Genomic DNA, 17311 nt, shown 5'->3' on the forward strand with positions numbered 1-17311 from the left:
TTTTACTCAGGTGTCTAGTGTCTATACCCCTGTCTTTCTCTCTATTGAGAATGCTGCCACCAGCGGGATCTAACCCACTTAATTTCTGCTCTCGGGCCAAGGCAAGTCTTTCTTTGGCGAGGGCAAGTTCTTCCCGCTCGATCCTCAGATTGACCTCCCGCATCTTCGCTTCATGCTCCCTCCTCTGAGGGGAAGTCATTCCTCTCTGAGAAGATGCCTGAGAGACATGTGTATGAACCGATCTGCCAGAGCCTCTGGAGGGAGACCTAGCTCGTCCGTTCCCAAGGTTAAGCCTGCTTGAGCGTGGGCCCGGGGCTCCCCCAGCTCCATTCTCATGCCTGCTTAAGTTGGTCCTCGTAAGCCTGCCGACTACCACTGGACCTTTGTCTGCCTCGTCTCCCGACAACTCGTCCTCGTCCTCTGTGTGGAGGTCGAGGTCTGGGTCACCGAGGGTTCCCTCTAAGGGCGGCATGTTCCCATCTGCACTGGGGGGACCTGTGTTAGAGGACCTCCTAGCATCGTACGCCTCTAAGAGACCTATCAGAATTGCGATGGTAGGGTTAGAACCCTGGTTTAGCTTCCTGGAGGCACACAGTTGTCGCATCTCCTTGAAGCTAAGAGTTGCATATCGTGACACGACCTGTGGAGGGTCACTGACCACTAAGGGAGTCTGCGAAGACTCTCCGTGGATCGACATGCTTTTCTAGTGAGGTGTAAGTGTTGCACCTACCTACACTATGGGTTTACCTACTGATCCCTTGCTAAGAGTTGTAGTCAGGGTGTGCTAAGCCCTGTTACACTACAACAGCCGGTTCAGTAGAACTCGGAGTATTCTAAGTTAAGTTATATGTACCTGGGTACTTATGTGATCTTTCACTGCGATATTCTTAGGATACGTGTGTGGTAAAACAACAGCAAGCTCAAATCCCAACCGCTGCTCACCAATGTGAGAAGTTGGCCTGATATGTAGTGCTCACTATTCTAGTGATCACTGTGTATCATTCCAAACGACCCTTATTGATGATTGGTTGTAAGTCAACCTTATAGACCAGCTATCCTAGTAGCGTGGATACGAGCAGTCTTTAGGCTAAACTCTAGAGGGCGTGTTAAGCCAGCTGTTTACCATCACATATACCCCTTGAACACCAAGTGAAAGGACACCACACAAGTTGTTATGAAAATAAAAGGGTATTTATTTATAACAAGACTACCCTGGCTCTTTATGAGTCAGGGAGCTAAGCACACTACAAAACTCTTAGGAAAATACTTCAGTTGCACAATTTACACAAATGCCCGAGGGGCACGAGAAACCATCTACACTAACAGTGAAATGCGAATGGTTAGAGTCTGGAGGTACTGATTCCGGAGTGATCCGATCAGTGGGACTAAACGAAAAAAGGAACTGGACACTTGTAGAGCGAACCTGCGATGGAGCACCGAGATGCTCGAGTTACCTAGCCCGGAGGCTGCGGCTGCGTGAAGTTCGGCAAGATGTCGGGAGTCCTCGTGTAGTCTCAGGAGCCTGAAAGAAGAAGTTGCTGGCAGGCGACCAGTGACGATGTTCAGAGCGATCCAAGCCTGGATCGGTGATGAAGGAAACCTGAAAGCAGAGGGGACTCAGTTCTCAACCGCTAGCCAGCGATCGTGTGGGTACCAGGAGGGTACCGGCTGAAGTCACCTCGACCAGGTGAGTGGGTGACGTCGGACTCGGCTGTTCCTCGGACCAGGAGGCGCGGCGGCGACCAGGATGGAGGGCGAGCTGTCCCACGAAGGTGTCTGCGGTCGATGGTGCTGGGCCCAGGAAGGGGCAGCGGATCTTGGCAGAGGCAACCCAAGCGGGGGAGTCAAGATGGCGTCGGGAGTGGACCAGGTGGGTCCGTGGTACTCCTCTGTTGAAGGGGAGCAAGAGCCAGTCTGGAGCAACCAGACTAGTGATGAAACAATCGTGGTGCGTCGTGAAGAGGGCCACAAGCCGGTCGGCAAGTGGTCGAACAACGCGGTGAACAACAAGGAGCGGAAGGGCCCCCACGCAGATCTCGGGGATGCTGGGGAGGCAGACTTCGATGCTGGAGCTGCTCAGGGTTAGGGCTTCTCAAACCCTAGGTGCACTCACTCGAGGGTCCCTCGGTGGGCGTGCTAGATAAGCGTCGTGCAGGTTCTGAAGATGGCCGGTCCCGCAGGTCTCGTCACACCTACGTCTCTCAGCTGGGCTGATGAGGTAGGTAAAAGGTCGGAGATGGCAGGGACTCGGGTCTCGTCGAGCTGGGCAGTCTTGATCCGTAGGAGAGACTTACAGCAAACCGCAAGCGCTTAGGTGGTGCCTGCTGGTGCAGGGTGGCTACTCCTTAGCCACAAGGGAGAGTCTTCAGAAATAGTCAAGAGTTCCTTTCGTGGAAAGTGGTTCGTGATTCGGAGTTATCCGATTATCTGATTATCCAATTTGGGAAGGGGACTCGCTCCTACCTTTATTCTAAGAAAAGGGGCTGGCCCGTGACTAGGTTCTACCTATGGGTGGAGCCAGGAGGGGGGTGGTTACACCCCTAACCTTTGTCCGGCTTCGCGCCAGCTCAGGGGCTGGTGTGCCCCCGAAACTGGTTTGAGCCGGGCTATGCACAGTGAGCACCGGGGTGCCACTTGCAGTCACCTTCCTTTCAGCCCTGCCTACCTGGGATACACAAACCCTGTCTGGGACGGTGCTAACACCGCCCTCGACAGGAAACCCTTTGTCCAAGCTCCCCTTGCTGGAAGGTCCCCCAGCAGCAGGAGGTCAGACTTGTGTCTGGTGGCAGCATCCATTTTGTGATGCTGAGGCTTGAGTCAACTTTAACCGGGGTTCAAGGTTACTTCCATGTCGTGTCCCTCTAAAAGGGGGGAATGCTAACCCCGTCACCAGGACTGGCGAGGGGTTCGGATTCCCATTCGTATGACACCTTACTCGACATGTATAGGTGATGTGAGGCCAAAGTTAGCAAATGCATTAAAAGTAGTTGGCCCGCGTCACCATGGAACGGCTATTTAGGACTTGGTTCCGCAAGCCGCCGACGGGCTCAGCTCGCGCCAGAGCACCATCCCACATGACTCCCTGCCTTCAGGATTGATAAGGCCTGCCATAGGAGTGACTGATAGGAATCCATGTGTCCATTTTAGGGTTTAGGTGTAGGAATACTACACCTACAGCAACGGGTGATTACACCACGTGGCCCCAGCTGTCGTGCAGCCAGTTGTGTCAGATTTGGGCGGCCATTCCAGGGGTGGCATAATACATGCTTCAGCCCCTGGTAGGCCCTGGGTACACCGATGCCCTGGATACCTGTGGCATGCTGAGACAGGGACTGACAAGGCGGCCCAGTTCCAATTAGTGGATGCACCTAACGTACATGTGTGTTAATTTCGAGAGAGAACAGCTAGGCTGTGGGTCTGGTTGGCAGGCCCACAGCCGGAGAAAGTCGTAAACCAATGAAGCAAAAGCAAAAAAATCTGGGTGCTCATAGGATTGCAGACCCTACTCTCCTACATACACCACATAATTTGTCTTTCGCTGCATAATTTAGTCAACTCTGCTGCATTATTTTACTGTGCTCTGCTGCAAAAATCCTGTGACTCTGTTTAAACGCTGTTACTTACTCTACCTAGGACAGGGAGTACCAAGAAATACCATTGTCATGCTGGGTCAGCATTTTACGAATATATATCTCCACATCACATGCGTTTAAAATGCATGCGATTACAACGCGGTTGTTACAATGACTGCGTTGTTACATCGCAGTACCATTTCAACGTAAGTCGCTACAACGACTTGCTGTAGGGGGTGCAGGATGTTAGAATAGTATAATTTCCTAATCCAACTCCAGTGTGTGCAACAGTATGGAAGTTGTCGGAATAGCAAATTATACTATTCCTTTGCTTAGAGCACCCCCTACAGCAAGTCGTTGTAATCGCATGCATTGTTATGCATGCGATGTAATGGCTGTTTCCCGCATTTTACCTGTGATGGAAATTATGGCATGGATACCAACAATTTGGTAAAAAGCCCCTCCATTAGAAGGGGCAGAATTTTACCAGCAGTGGGCAATTGGTTTAATCTTATGGATGACCACAATTTTTCAGGAATTAGCACTATCATGGGAGAGGGAGAATTTTACCTGGGGTGGACATAATTCCCTACTGTACATGAGTTGCCAAAAATTAATAACCTTGGGCCAGATCGTGCATTAATGGGATTCACCCCCATGAATGCCAAAAAGTTGTTAAATATTTCTTCCATAATGCTAGGGCCATCAGGTTTCCCTGGTGGGAAGTGTGGCAAGCAGGAATGGTCACTAGGAAGCAGCTGCGAGTTAGAGGTCAACATACTGTCTCACAGAGGGGCAAGCAGGTGTGTTTCATAATGTGTAATTATTCTGTGCTCTGTTGCTGCCATTTTTATTTGGTGTGTGTTATTGGATTATGGTGTTGTTATTCTGGTGCTGATATGCATAAACACAGTTTGTCTGCTTAAATATGCATCCATATTCTTGTCACACATTACCACCTCCACAAATTTGCTTTCATAACACAGTATTTAAAGATGCTTTTACCATGCACTAAATTACCTTACCATCAATTACATATAATAGAGCTAGCCAAAAATGTTTTGTGATCTGGCTCACAAAACTTGGGTGTAGAAGCCAGATAGAGGATGGTCGGATTCATGTCAGAGTTTCAGGAAAGCTATGTAAAATATTTTTACGTACAATGAATCAATATGAAACTTATTTAAGTAATCAGTAGTTATCCTGTAAACCTGCTATGTATCCAGCCCACCTGCATTTATTCCAGACACTCATGAATAAAGGTTATAATCTTGGTGTTTAGCTGCTCATTAGAAAGAGGCAATATAAAACTAGCAAATTTACAGCTGCATTGTTCAGTGTTTTCAGTCCTGATTCACACTAATAAACTTTGGAAGAGGCTGGGCCGCATTACGAGCGTAGCCTATGTTTTCACATTTGCAGCCCTACTCTTCATGTTCACTGATCTAATATGCATTGGCATCCAGGTTCCCCCTGAGAAAAGAGGGCTGAGCAGGGGAGCTTGCTTTTGTCACTAGGTCTCGCTTCACTTCACCCACGTGGTCAGGGAGAGCACTGGCATGTACTGTATTTAAAGGGTCAAGGATGTCAAATTCCTTTGAACTCTTAGGGCCAGATGTACGACACTTCAGTTTAGTGAGTCGCAAATTGCGCAGAATTTAGACTCGCAATTTGCGATTCGCTAAACTGAATGTACAACAATGTCTCAGAAGCTGTTTGCGATTCATAATAGAGTCGCAAATTGCATGCCTCATCAATATTCATGAGGCAAACGGAATTTTCGACCCTATTGAGAATGGCTAGCACTCACAGGGATGTTGGCCTGTTGGGGTCAGCAAACCACCGTGTCTGTGACTGCTTTTTCACTAAAGCAGTTTTAAAAAAAAAAAAATGCAGCCCGTTGTCCTTAAAGGAAAACGGGAAGCATTTAAAAAAAGAAAAATGAAACTTTTCAGTTTCATTTTTTAAGGGCAGGCAGTGGTCCCTGGGACCACTGCCTGCTCCTAAAAATATTTTTCCACAAATTCACAAAGGGGAAGGGGTCCCCTGGGGACCCCTTACCGTTTGAGAGTAGTTTACCTCCTACTTGAAGTAGATGGTAACTTGCGATTGAAATAGGTTAGCGACTCGCAAAATATGGTTTGTGCATGGGGTGGAACAATTTTACAGTCGCAAATGGGACGAATTCCCGTTTGCGACAGCAATAAACAGTCATACATCTGCCCCTTAATTTGGGGCATAATGAAGTATAATTGAGTACTTCTGGAGTTAAGGGACTGCACGCTTCAGGGAATATTTCAGTTCTGTAACAGCACAGTGTGATGTCACACATGAGATTGGGAAATGGTATGTGTGTAAGGCAGCAATCTCATTGCATCCTTAGGTGAGCATTCAATTGGTAGCAACAAAATTTACATCCACAACATATTTCTCACATGAGCAAATGCCTGAACTTCTATGCGAGAAAAACGCAACCTTTTGCCTATTGGTACTAGAGCAGATTGGGAAAATGAGCTTCTAAACCTCCACACTGTGTCACCTGGTTATTTTATTTATGGATTTCACTTTAGAAGATACACTGGATTAATTGTACCCTTTTTCTTTTTCAAGGTTTGATCTGTCTGGTCTTCTCTCCCTGCTAGGGTCCACCATGTTCTGGGACACAGACACATATATGATGGATATCTTCATTTTCCGCTCCATTGTTGCTGTTGCTGCCATCATCTACATCTACAAGTATGTCATATTTATTCCTTAAGTGGTTTCTTGGCCGAGAAAACATATTTGTGACTGGTGAAACAAAATACTGCATCCATGTCTAAGCCTGTGCTGTACTGTTCATTGTGGAAAAATCAACTCAAATCATGGTCCTCTTGCGTTAAAAGACATGCTAGCTCTTGCTGTTGTTTTACATGGGAACAATCAGCCAAAGCCCATGGGCAGAACTGGGTGAGTGAATTCACTGGCTGTATTAGCACCATACACTGTAGGTTACACGTTGCATACCTTCATACACTGGCTGTAAATGGTGGGTTTTTATAGGTTGGGATCAAAGAGATTGTTGACCATCACTGGTTAACCTTCGGGACACTGGGAGCACTTGTTGGGAATCCTAGAGTGGAATAGATGGTAGGGCTGCATATTACATCCCAGAGAGTTAGGTGATAGAGGATAATACTTCAATTGAACTTATTCGTAAAAAATGTATTTGTTTCCATAGGATTCAAAATAAATTACAATTACATCTCCCAACAATTTCATGGCACTGCAGGGTCAGACCAGTGATGCATATTCAATTTAACTCAAGTTATAAGAAACATCAGTTTACAGACTGCTAGTAACCATTGTTCTCCACTACCAACATTCTGTCACCCTCATACTCTGAACTGTCTACTGCTTTTGACTCTACAATCCTCTCTCTACTTGTTGAGCATCACAGACATACCACGTCAATGGTTTGTATTAGGGGTGGGCGGAATTTGCGAAATTCACTTTCGCAAACTATCGCGAAAATGTTAAAAAATCTCTGCAAACACGTGGAAATATCGTGAAGACGCAGAAGTTTTTTTCCCTCCTGTTCACGGTATTTTCTGCGTGATCGCGGCTCGCCAACTTACCCATGCGGTTGCTAACGGGCGCTGCCATCTTGTTTTCACTTGTCTCGCGGTGCATGATCGCGAGAAGAAAGATGTGATCGCGCGACGAATGACATGATCGCGTGACGAATGACGTTACTGCGGGCGCGAACTGTCGCAAAACAGCGCAAATGGCTACCAACAATCCAACATCTCGTGGAGAACGCGACCGAATCGGGAAAACTTGTCGGCGAACGCAGTGATTCAGGTAAAGCAATCGCGCGCACGCGAGAATGTATTTTTTTACAGCGCAAGCAAAAAAAACATTTACGGTAAGATACGGATTGCGGAGATTTTGACATTTTCGCACTCTCTGCGGAACGCGAAAATGTCAAATTATCCATATTCTCCTAGTCTCCCTCTAGGCACCATGCACCACTTCTGGGTTCTGTGTATTTTATCTTCTAACGTCTAGAGTGACAAAGTGGATGAAAATTATAGTTTGAAATGTTCCACAGACCAATTGCTAGTGATGTCCGCTATTTGCAAGCATTCTTCATATTACCACTTGTCTGTTTGATGTAACACCCTAAGTGGCCAAGGGTATGTCCCACCTTGGAGCCCGTTGCTCGCTTTCATGTGGGATCCAAGTCATACCTCACCTCTGAAACTTAACCAGGCCAAAAAGTCCATGTTTCTTGGCGTTTAATGGACTGGAATATGAAGTGGTGCTGCAGATTATCAGTGCGGTGCTAGAGACAGTCACTGTTCAATATAAAATCAGTGATGTGATAAGCAGGTGAAGATTCAGCGTGCGGGTAAGGATATAGGTGCTCTTTCTTAGGCAGAGTCGATGCCTGGGCTAAAGTGTTAGGAATTCCCTAGGTTATCAGTTATTAAGTGCACTCATTGGGCTCCAGTAGTTCGGACTGACACTCACCAACTGCAGCAATAAATACAGATTGGAAGAAATAAAACGTGTACCAAACATTCGGATGGTCGGTAAAACAAACCCCTGATTATTTGGATCACATATTTACCATGCAAGGTCTTTTCTCAAATATATACACAGTCTGACAATCCTATCTACAGATATATTGGCACAGAGGACAAACATACAAGCAATGCATGCACAAACAACTCATGCTGACCCAGAGGCACATAGACAGTATGAATATATCTACTGCACGGGCAGTGTGCTTATGTAAATTGTAAATTCTAATTGCATTTATATAGCTCTTACTACCCCCGATGAGGCGTTGAAGCGCTTGTTGCCGGGTAGCATGCTGCTTTGGAACCCCGGGTATGTGGTTACTCCAGTGTTACTGGTTACTGTTAGTTACTAATAATGTTTTTATAAAAAAGCACAAACATTTACTTTAACTTTCAATTTAAGTGCATTGTTTCAATGTCCAACTGGTGTGGCAATTAAAGATGAACGATGTAGACATCAACCTCAGCCTTTGGGTTACAATAGATGCACTGGTTTCTTTTGAGTAGTTCAACTCAGAAGCTAAAAAACACACTTTTTTTTAAATAAATGTTTTTATTGTCATTTTCAAATCAAGTCAAAGGCATAGTAACATAGGCTGTTAATATTTCTTACAGGATAGAGGGAATACATTACACATCATTGTCATATATAACATTTATCAGAGGGGCAACTAGAGCCACATTTCGGGGGGGGGCTAAGAAAAAATTTCGGGGGGGGCTGAATCTTTAAGCAATAGGCAGAGTGGAGCTGATTTCGGGGGGGCTGAATCTTTAAGCAATAGGCAGAGTGGAGCTGATTTCGGTGGTGGAGGGGCTGAATCTCTTTAAGCAATGGGCAGAGTGGAGCTGCAGAGGCTCTTAGAAGGGGTGAAACAACAGCAAACCCTCATTAACATGCAAATGGTCTTTTAAAGACCTGTGAAGTGCTCGGGTGCGGCTGTGTGTGTGCCCGGGAAGCTGTCTCATCCCGGGCTGCCACACACGACGGGGGGGGCTGAAGCCCTTTGAGTCCAATGGGTGTTGCGCGCCTGACATTTATGCATATAGATACCAGCGTCATAGCTCGTGGAACAGAGGATAAAGGTGTTGTACATTTGGGTTACTTAGTAGACCATTATGCTGAATTGGACACAGGTGTATCCCCCATATTTGCACATTATGGGAACTCTATATCCTAAATGTGCAGTGTGTGTTCCGCCTGGCTCTCAGAAGGGTCTGGTCGGTCTGTAGTAGGGGAAGTTCTTCCTCTCCCCAAGTGCGTCTCCTTGCCTATTGCTTATGTCAGGGTGAGCTATCAGGTAGGTGTGTAAGGGGTTCCATATGTCTTTTGGCCTGGAGGATAAGGGGAGTAGCTCCGCATAGGTCAGTGTTTGCTCTTGCCAAAATAGGAGGTCCTGTATCCATTCTTTGAATTTAGGAGCCTGCCCTCTACCCCATCTACACGTCACTCTACGTTTGGCCAACAGCAGCCACAGCGCTACATATCTCCTATTTGCAGCTGGAACTCCTTCTGTGTATTCCGGGAGCGCAGTTATGGGCGATGCTGGCAGAGGGGCCAGAGTCATCTGACCTAAAGCTTCAAATATCTGATTCCAGTAATTTTTGATGGGGGCACATTCCTAGGCGACGTGCAGAAAATCTGCCATCACTTGTCCGCATCGATCGCAGGCGTCATTATCACGTTGCTGAAACCTGTGCATTTTAATCGGCGTGTAGTATGGTTTATGAATGTATTTAAAGGGAATAATGCATAGCCGGCTGTTGGCTGAAACACAGCCAGCTTGCTGGCGGTGTGGAAATTTAGTTCGTATCTGAACAGTATCTGCGCCATCTTGCCTCTTCCCCAGCACCGCACGCAAAAACGTACAGCAGCCATTTTAGGCACCATGGCCTCTCTCCCTGCTCATTATCGATTGCCAGCGCGTCCCTCTGGCGCTGCGAACATCCCCCCACGCGCTAACCACCCCCGCTCTCTCATATCCCATACATGGTCATACATCCTTTTGATAACCCCCCTTCCTCTACGCCCGATTGTCCGGGCCGATTCCAGGCCATCACCTAGCCCTGCGGATACAGTTTATTGCCCCTACTGTAAGGGAAACACCTCACTTCAAAGGGATTACAGTTGATCAAGGCTCCCACCCCCTGAGACCCGACCGGTTGCACACACCCCCGGGAATTGGCGGAATGTCCAGCTGTGTGATAGCCATCTCCTACCGCGGGTGGGGTGGGGACCTCTACTGTAACTATGTGTGGGAGCGGCCCCGAGCCGGGGGCTCTGAGGATGTCCTTTCATATATCAAAGCAATCTCAAGAATGTGCCATGTATGATAAACCTGCAATAAAGTCATAAACGTGTGTATAAGAGACCAGGTCTCAGAGATGCAGTTAGAGCACCTCGTGACGATACCTTGCTGTCTGATCTGATGTGTTCTGCTCCGACGGAATAAAACTTTGTTTCCTGCCTTCCAGTCTCCGGCGCCTGCCTCTTTCATTGGTAAATTATCGAATGGTATGAGAGGCGATTACCGCCGGGCAATACTTGAAAGGTTATCGACTGAAACTGCGGCTACCATTTAACAATTGGCGTCCCAAGCGTGGGGCCCATCAGCGACACGTGGATCCAGTGGGAGAGGTCCCGACGACAGAGTGAACGACTGCAACGATCGGAAAGAGCTCCTGCCCGATAGACCCTCGTCTGGCAGCCGATCATCCGAACTTCACTGGTTCCGAACCGACCTCTCTCGAGTGATCTACGGTCCTGACTGGGAACCATCAGGAGTGCCGCGGCAAATACGGAGAGTAGAGGACTATCGGGCGCTGGAGGCGGAAGACGAGAAACTGTCCATGCGGTCCGGGTAAGGTCGTGAAACACGACAAATTGTGAAACGATTGATTGATTGATTGAAAATACTAGTATTGCTTATTGATTGTTCTCTTTGAGATATTCGCTGTCTACAAATGGGGAGGAGTAGAAATACTCTCTCTCTCTTCCTTTGCAGATAGTGAAGGGTAGGTAACGCAGACTTTTGTCCCCATTGTAACCCGTCGTGCCTATTTTTATCTCCCCACTGATTGATTGTCCGAATATTGATTGTTTTGAAGAATAGTGCTCTTTGAGATATTCTCTGTTTGCAAATAACGTAGAATAGAAATATTCTGTCTAGTCTTTGCAAATAGTGAAGGGTAGGTAACGCAGAGTTCTGTCCCCATTGTAACCCGTCGTGCCTATCTCTTTCTCACCATTGATTGATTGATTGTCCGAACACTAGTTGTTCGATATTGGTTCTTTGGAGGTATTCATCTGCTTGCAAATAACGTGGAATAGAGATATTCCGTCTAGTCTTTGCAAGCAGTGAAAAGATAGGTAGTGCAGACTTTTGTCCCCATTGTAACCCGTCATGCCTATCTTCTCCCCACTGATTGGTAGTTGGTTCTGCCCGGACCGCTTATTAGAGGTGAACCATCCGGCTCCACTGAAAGGCACCCCTAATAAGGACATGTTCACTAAATACGGACTAGTCGCTGTAGCTTATAGCAAGCTATGGCATAAATATACAAAGAAGGACCCCGAGAGTCAGTGGCCACTGATGGGATCCTTTGATGATCATAAAATAGAAACGCTAGAAATAGCTCTACGTAATAATAAAACAACGCCTACTATGCTTGACAGTATCGGCATGTGGCGCAGAGAAGCAATGCAGCGGAAAAAGAGGGAAGAAGTAAAAGCAGAAAAGGAATTACGAAAGGCAGCTCACCTTGCCGCTAGAAAGTTAGAGGAAGAGATAAAGGAGAGAAAAGAAGCTAAACTGAAACAAGAGTCTGAAACATCAGGCCAGTGCCCTGTTAGGACCTCCTCTACGCTCTACCCTGAGTTGCCTTCCAAGCAACGAGCGAATGACGAATTGCTATTAGGTCCCCCGATCATCTACATGCCCCCTCCATACGCTCCCTCCCAACCTGTAGTACAGCACCCGCAACCCCCAAACGCAAGTGAAAGCAGTACCGGGGCCTCGGCCCTCATGGACTCCGCGCCGGCCGAGCCTCTTGTACTGAACACAACGTTAGCAATAACGTTAGATGACCCTGAGATAAGAAAGAAAGATTCCGCCAGAATGAATCGACTAACAAAGGATGAGCAAGCTGGAATCGATAAAGTAGTAAGGACACTAGTAGAACGAAAAGAAAGTGAGGACTATGTAACAGACATGTATAACTCGTATGCCGACAACCACAGACGACACTTTGTCGTACGACTTTGTTACCACACCCTAAATGCCTATGAGGATAGGTACCAAGATAGAAGTCCCGAAGGCTTAGCGACCTTGTATAGGAAGGTAGACATTGGGGAGGAAGGAGAGGACGATGTGACGAACCTCTTCACTCGTACACTCAAAGTCTTCCGGCATCTTAAAGAACACAGACAGGCAACCAAAGCAGAGACCCCCATAGCGACTGAACCCCAGGCAGGAAAAGCTGATGCCATGATGCCCATCAAAGAAGCCGCCCCCTACTGGGTCCCCCCACGAGGTCTGGGAACACACGACGACATCAACCACCAAGATGCGAAGGGAAGGGTTGTATATAACTGGGTCTACCAACCATGGGACCGACAAGACATCCTGACCTTTAGAAAAACCCTACCCGACTTAAGAAAGAACCCGACGGCCTTCTACACCGAACTAGGTATGGCCTTAGGTTCAACCATAATGACCTTAGCGGATATCGATTTGTTCTTCGGGTTATGTCTACCGGCTGATGTGTGGAAGTAAATCCGGAAAGTCGACCACGCTGAGCCGTTCGGATATACCTGGGTACAACTCGATACCATAGATAGGCAGCGAGAACCTGGACAAAAACCCCTAAAGGCCATATTGGAACTCCCAGACAAGATTGTACAGAAATTGAAGGCTCTAATCCCAGAAAGAAAGGTAGACTGGTCAATAGTGACGGCTTGTCGCCAGAAACCCCAGGAGGATGTGTCTGAATAATTCTCCCGATTCGAGACAGTGTTTTCCGATTATAGTGGCCAGGACATGACCACTGCAACCGGACATCACCTCTTTGTCCAGAATTATGTGAAGGGTCTGTCACAAGAAGTCTCCCAGAAGCTACAGACAAGCGAGAGCAGTTGGGCAGCCTCCAAACCCGCAGCTATCCTCCAGATGGCCCAATACTACGAACATCAAAAGAATGAGAACGATAGGGCGTCCGAGAGAAAGAAAAAGGAACTGAAGGAGAGGGTAATGATAGCACAGTTGCAAGGGGTGACCATAGGAAGGGAGCCCCCTAAAGGAAATTACCAACCAACCGCCCCTAGAAAGCTACCCCTTAGAGACCATACACCTGCACCCTACACTGGACGAAGAGACTTAGACGGGAACCAATGTGCGTTCTGTAGAGGGTTCGGACACTGGAAATCCCAGTGCCCGGTCCTTATGGAAATGAACAAAAATAGAGACCCCAGAGACATAGCATATGACCCCAGAAGTAGAGGACAGGGGCGAAGGTACACGAACGACGCCACCAACGACAGGCCAGGCAGACCAAACACCTTTGATCGCCCCCGACAGAACCAGTGCCAGCAGTCCGACTGCGAAAACACCCATGACTTTGCATAGGACCGCCAGGGGCAAGGGAGGGATCCAGTCGAACTCCGTGTTGACCAGCAAGGTCCTTACGTCACTGCTAAGGTCTTGGGCACAAAGTCTCCATTTCTGGTAGATACTGGGGCGACACGTAGTGCGTTATCTAAACGACTGATTCCTAGGGCACCCTTGTCTGGCTCACACGTAACCTCAATAGGCTTTGATGGAACGCCCTCCACTAACCCCTTGTCAGCACCAATCTCCTTTGACTTAGAAGATAACACCACTGACACAACATTCCTGCTCTCCTCCAACACCCCCGATGCTATTATGGGACTTGATTTGCTAAAACATTTCCGAGCAACCATCAGATGTTCCCCAGACGGAGTCCGAGTCATCCTGCACGATAACCCGGATCTGTTCAGGTCTTGCCCCACACGACGTATGTTCTCCATAACCAATGCTGACTTGTCCCTACTTGACACGTTACCCTCACACCTGTGGGCAAAAACCGACTCAGACGTAGGACGCATGGTGATCGACCCCGTACACATAACTGTCCGACCGGACGCGGTGCTCCCAAAACTTCCACAGTATCGGATATCGCCCGAAGGCGAGAAGGCATTGGTGGAAATCATCCAGTCCCTAGTCGATGCAGGAGTGGTAGAAGAAGTAGTCAGTAATGTTTGCAACAGCCCTATCCTACCCATTGTAAAGAAGCAAGGCGAGGGAGATGAGAAGGCATACCGCTTCATTGTTGACTTACGAGAGGTTAACAAAGTAGTCATACCTCAGTACCCCGTGGTCTCGGACATCACCACCATCCTCACCCTGATTCCGTCCACTGCCACCACCTTTACCGTTATTGATCTCAAGAACGCATTCTTTTCCATCCCCATCCACCCAGACAGCCGCCACCTGTTCGGCTTCACCTTAAAATCCCGTTCATACAGATTCTGTAGGGCACCCCAAGGCTACACTGAGAGCCCCAGCATTTATAGCCAAGCCCTCAAGAGACAACTAGATGCAGTCCAGCTACCAGATGGAGTGGTGTTAATACAGTACGTCGATGACATTCTTTTGGCGGCCGACACTACTCCACTTGCAGTCACAGCCACCATTCACCTCCTCCACTTCCTCGCGGAGAACGGCCACAAGGTCTCCAGGAAGAAGTTACAATTCTGCCAACCCCAAGTGACATACCTAGGCCACCTCCTATCCAAAGACGGGAGGAAACTTACCCCTGACCGAATTCAGACCATCCTAGAAACCCCTGTCCCCAAAACCCAGAAGCAAGTGCGGTCCCTGGTCGGCCTCACCTCCTTCTGTCGACAGTGGTTGCCAAACTTCAGCCTTATAGTAAAACCTCTGCTTTCCCTGCTAGCTAAAGACGCCCCCTTCCCCCTCCCCTGGACACCCGAATGCCAGTTCTCCTTCAAAGAATTGCGAAATGCCCTTTGTTCGGCACCAGTCCTAGGAACCCCAGACTACACTAAACCTTTCTCCCTCTACACCCACGAAAGGGGGGGATGAGCGTTGTCTGTCCTAACCCAGTCCATAGGTCCTAAACAACGCCCTTGTGCCTACTTCTCTGCCACTCTCAACCCCGTAGCCCGAGCTTTGCCCGCCTGCCTTCGAGCAGTAGCCGCCGCTGCTGTCTCTATCCGGCAAAGTGAGGGGATCGTGCTCTCGAACCCCCTCACTGTGTTAGTACCTCATGCGGTTGACACCCTCCTGAACTAGACCAAGACTCAACACCTGACTAGCGCACGACTGACTGGTTATGAACTGACTCTGCTTGCACCCCACATCACGCTGAAACGATGCACCACTCTGAACCCGGCCACTCTGCTACCTCTCCCTGACACTGACCCCAATGCGTCCCCTATACATGACTGCGTGACCCTCACCGACGAACAGACTAAGAGTAGGGTTGACCTCCGAGATACTGCCTTCCCGGACCCTGACGGAGAACTATGGGTAGATGGCTCATGCATCAAGCTACCCGATGGCACCACCTCAGCTGCCTATGCAGTCACCACAGCCCGAACAGTTGTTGAGACAGCCCGCATCACACAGCGATCCGCACAGGCGGCTGAACTGATTGCTCTCACACGAGCATGCATCCTAGCAGCAGGGACGACCACAAACATTTACACCGACAGCCAGTACGCCTTCGGGGTGGTTCACCACTTTGGGCTCCTATGGAAGGAGAGGGGATTCCTGACTTCCCATGGCACACCCATCCTACATGGAGATCTAGTCTCCGCTCTGACCGAAGCAGTCCTCCTCCCAACACGGCTAGCTGTGATCAAATGCCAGGATATCGCCCGAAGGCGAGAAGGCATTGGTGGAAATCATCCAGTCCCTAGTCGATGCAGGAGTGGTAGAAGAAGTAGTCAGTAATGTTTGCAACAGCCCTATCCTACCCATTGTAAAGAAGCAAGGCGAGGGAGATGAGAAGGCATACCGCTTCATTGTTGACTTACGAGAGGTTAACAAAGTAGTCATACCTCAGTACCCCGTGGTCTCGGACATCACCACCATCCTCACCCTGATTCCGTCCACTGCCACCACCTTTACCGTTATTGATCTCAAGAACGCATTCTTTTCCATCCCCATCCACCCAGACAGCCGCCACCTGTTCGGCTTCACCTTAAAATCCCGTTCATACAGATTCTGTAGGGCACCCCAAGGCTACACTGAGAGCCCCAGCATTTATAGCCAAGCCCTCAAGAGACAACTAGATGCAGTCCAGCTACCAGATGGAGTGGTGTTAATACAGTACGTCGATGACATTCTTTTGGCGGCCGACACTACTCCACTTGCAGTCACAGCCACCATTCACCTCCTCCACTTCCTCGCGGAGAACGGCCACAAGGTCTCCAGGAAGAAGTTACAATTCTGCCAACCCCAAGTGACATACCTAGGCCACCTCCTATCCAAAGACGGGAGGAAACTTACCCCTGACCGAATTCAGACCATCCTAGAAACCCCTGTCCCCAAAACCCAGAAGCAAGTGCGGTCCCTGGTCGGCCTCACCTCCTTCTGTCGACAGTGGTTGCCAAACTTCAGCCTTATAGTAAAACCTCTGCTTTCCCTGCTAGCTAAAGACGCCCCCTTCCCCCTCCCCTGGACACCCGAATGCCAGTTCTCCTTCAAAGAATTGCGAAATGCCCTTTGTTCGGCACCAGTCCTAGGAACCCCAGACTACACTAAACCTTTCTCCCTCTACACCCACGAAAGGGGGGGATGAGCGTTGTCTGTCCTAACCCAGTCCATAGGTCCTAAACAACGCCCTTGTGCCTACTTCTCTGCCACTCTCGACCCCGTAGCCCGAGCTTTGCCCGCCTGCCTTCGAGCAGTAGCCGCCGCTGCTGTCTCTATCCGGCAAAGTGAGGGGATCGTGCTCTCGAACCCCCTCACTGTGTTAGTACCTCATGCGGTTGACACCCTCCTGAACTAGACCAAGACTCAACACCTGACTAGCGCACGACTGACTGGTTATGAACTGACTCTGCTTGCACCCCACATCACGCTGAAACGATGCACCACTCTGAACCCGGCCACTCTGCTACCTCTC

At 48.7% G+C, this 17311-nt stretch overlaps 1 protein-coding gene across 1 annotated transcript in view; it reads left to right on the forward strand.

Moving 5' to 3' along the window:
* Positions 1-17311, forward strand: part of LOC146809831 (histo-blood group ABO system transferase 2-like) — a 742328-nt gene that overhangs the window by 125050 nt on the left and 599967 nt on the right. The window contains exon 2 of the mRNA XM_085616681.1: positions 6215-6308. Within this exon, the coding sequence (XP_085472807.1) occupies positions 6223-6308 (86 nt within the window). The 5' untranslated portion in view covers positions 6215-6222. The remainder of the gene's footprint in view (positions 1-6214; positions 6309-17311) is intronic.

This window comes from Triturus cristatus, chromosome 7 (assembly GCF_964204655.1).
Source record: "Triturus cristatus chromosome 7, aTriCri1.1, whole genome shotgun sequence".
Taxonomy (NCBI): domain Eukaryota; kingdom Metazoa; phylum Chordata; class Amphibia; order Caudata; family Salamandridae; genus Triturus; species Triturus cristatus.